The 1,924-nt window shown below is 29.4% G+C and overlaps 1 protein-coding gene across 1 annotated transcript; it reads left to right on the top strand.

The window, feature by feature from the left end:
- The first annotated feature begins 560 nt into the window (after nucleotides 1-560).
- On the top strand, nucleotides 561-1,320 carry LOC124933041 (blue copper protein 1b-like). Its single transcript, XM_047473763.1, has 2 exons — nucleotides 561-915; nucleotides 1,011-1,320. Exons 1-2 carry the CDS (start codon nucleotides 690-692, stop codon nucleotides 1,277-1,279), a joined length of 495 nt encoding a protein of 164 aa, XP_047329719.1. The 5' UTR covers nucleotides 561-689; the 3' UTR covers nucleotides 1,280-1,320.
- Nucleotides 1,321-1,924: the final 604 nt, after the last annotated feature.

Genomic DNA, 1,924 nt, shown 5'->3' with positions numbered 1-1,924 from the left:
GCTTATGTAAATTTATGAATTCGAGTTTTTACGATGAATTAAAATTATCAAGAAAAGATAGTGTGCTCTTTAAATAATGAAATAATACAAATGAGTAGATAATAAAGACAATTTCATGCATTTATAAAATATTGAAGTAAAATAAAATGTGTTGTTAATGTGAATCTATGACAAAAAAAAAATATATAAACTTGTTTCAATTTGTAGTATTGATAATTTATGAATGTTGTTGATAGTATTATTTGTAAGTATTTTAAAAATGATAATTTGTTAGAATTTTAGTAAAATTAATTACGTATCAACTCAAGCAAGATAGATAGATAGACGTCTGGTACACACAACAAATTGATCAAAATAAGCTAAATTTGCGTGGATAGAAAATATAGTTGACTCGACCCAAAACTTGCCTTATATTAATTTTTTTATTATTAAAATAAGCATTTGACCTCCGGCCCTTTCTCAAGTGGGAATACTTGACAAAAAAACACTAACATTCCAATTACTCAATTTATTTACACATTCTTTAACTAACCCACTTTAATTAAAAAATTAATTCTTCCTCAGATTCCGGCAATCTCCAACATGGGTAATCCTATATATATAACCCATCTTACTCATTTCTTAACTCCATCAAACAGATAAACCAAATCCTTAAACATCTCCAATTCCAACATTTAGACTCCCAAAACATGGCTATAACAAAAGCATTCATCTTCCTTGTGTTGGTTCTTTCAATTTTAGAACTTGGTTTGGCCAATAATATCGATTTCACCCGCTCACGATTTCAAGGGTGCTCAAACGTGACCAATGGCCCTAGAAATATCATTGTTGGCGGCTCTAATAACTGGACTTTCGGCTTCAACTACACGGATTGGGCCCTTAAAAATGGTCCCTTCTACATTGGCGACTCTCTAGGTAAATTCGCGATACATAATACTTATATTCTAACTAAACTAACATTATTTTTTATTTGGCTGGTTGACCTGTTCTTTTTGGTGTGTATGTTTCAGTATTCAAGTTTAATCCTCCTACCAACGACCCAAACTCGCATCCTCATAGTGTGTACAGGCTTAGAACATACGAAAATTTTGTGAACTGCGACTTGAAAAGGGCAAAAAAGATTGCTGGAAATTCAGATGGAGCCGGCCAAGGGTTTTCTTTTCGGCTTAAGACATGTAAGCCACATTACTTTTCATGCGGGGAGAAGGATGGACTCCATTGCAATATGGGCATGATGAAGTTTCCGGTCTTTCCCCTCATTCCCTCATGGCATAAATAGAGTAGTACTCGGATAAGGGTTGGGGAAGATGCGTGCTTGGTAGCGTCAAGTTAATTCATTATTCAAGTTTTGATTTATGTTTTACTTTAAATGAATAATCTTTGGGTCAACAATAATGAACAATTCTAAGATGGATAATTTTCTAAATATGTTTTGTTGTGTTAATAAGAATAGCATATTAATGGAGAACAATTAAATTTTAATCATTATAAGTTTATATCATAAACCAACTTTATTATATTTGAAAATAACACACACTAATAACATAGTAATTATATACAATGGAGTTTGTGAAAGTTATACATACTTTCTTAATCAATTTCATTAATCTATTAACTTACTACTTAACCGTTAAAATGCATTCAAACAATAATGTAGTTTAAGTTGATATTCTTTGTCATAAGTTATTGTAAAGTATTTAAACATTAATTTACAAATATCAACATTTATGATTATCAAAATGTAAAAAATAATTTCAAATAAAAAATAATCAGTTATGCCTAAGGCTAAAAAAACTGCCATATTTTAACCAAATATGGTAGACTAAATAAATAACTCAATTATTAACAGCCATAATATATCATTAAAAAGAAAAAAAATAATCATATTTTAAAAAATATTTTTTATTTGAGTTTAGGTAAAATA

This window comes from Impatiens glandulifera, chromosome 3 (genome assembly GCF_907164915.1).
Source record: "Impatiens glandulifera chromosome 3, dImpGla2.1, whole genome shotgun sequence".
NCBI lineage: Eukaryota > Viridiplantae > Streptophyta > Magnoliopsida > Ericales > Balsaminaceae > Impatiens > Impatiens glandulifera.
Note: the sequence above shows the minus strand (reverse complement) of the source record. Positions and strands in the feature narration are given on the sequence as shown.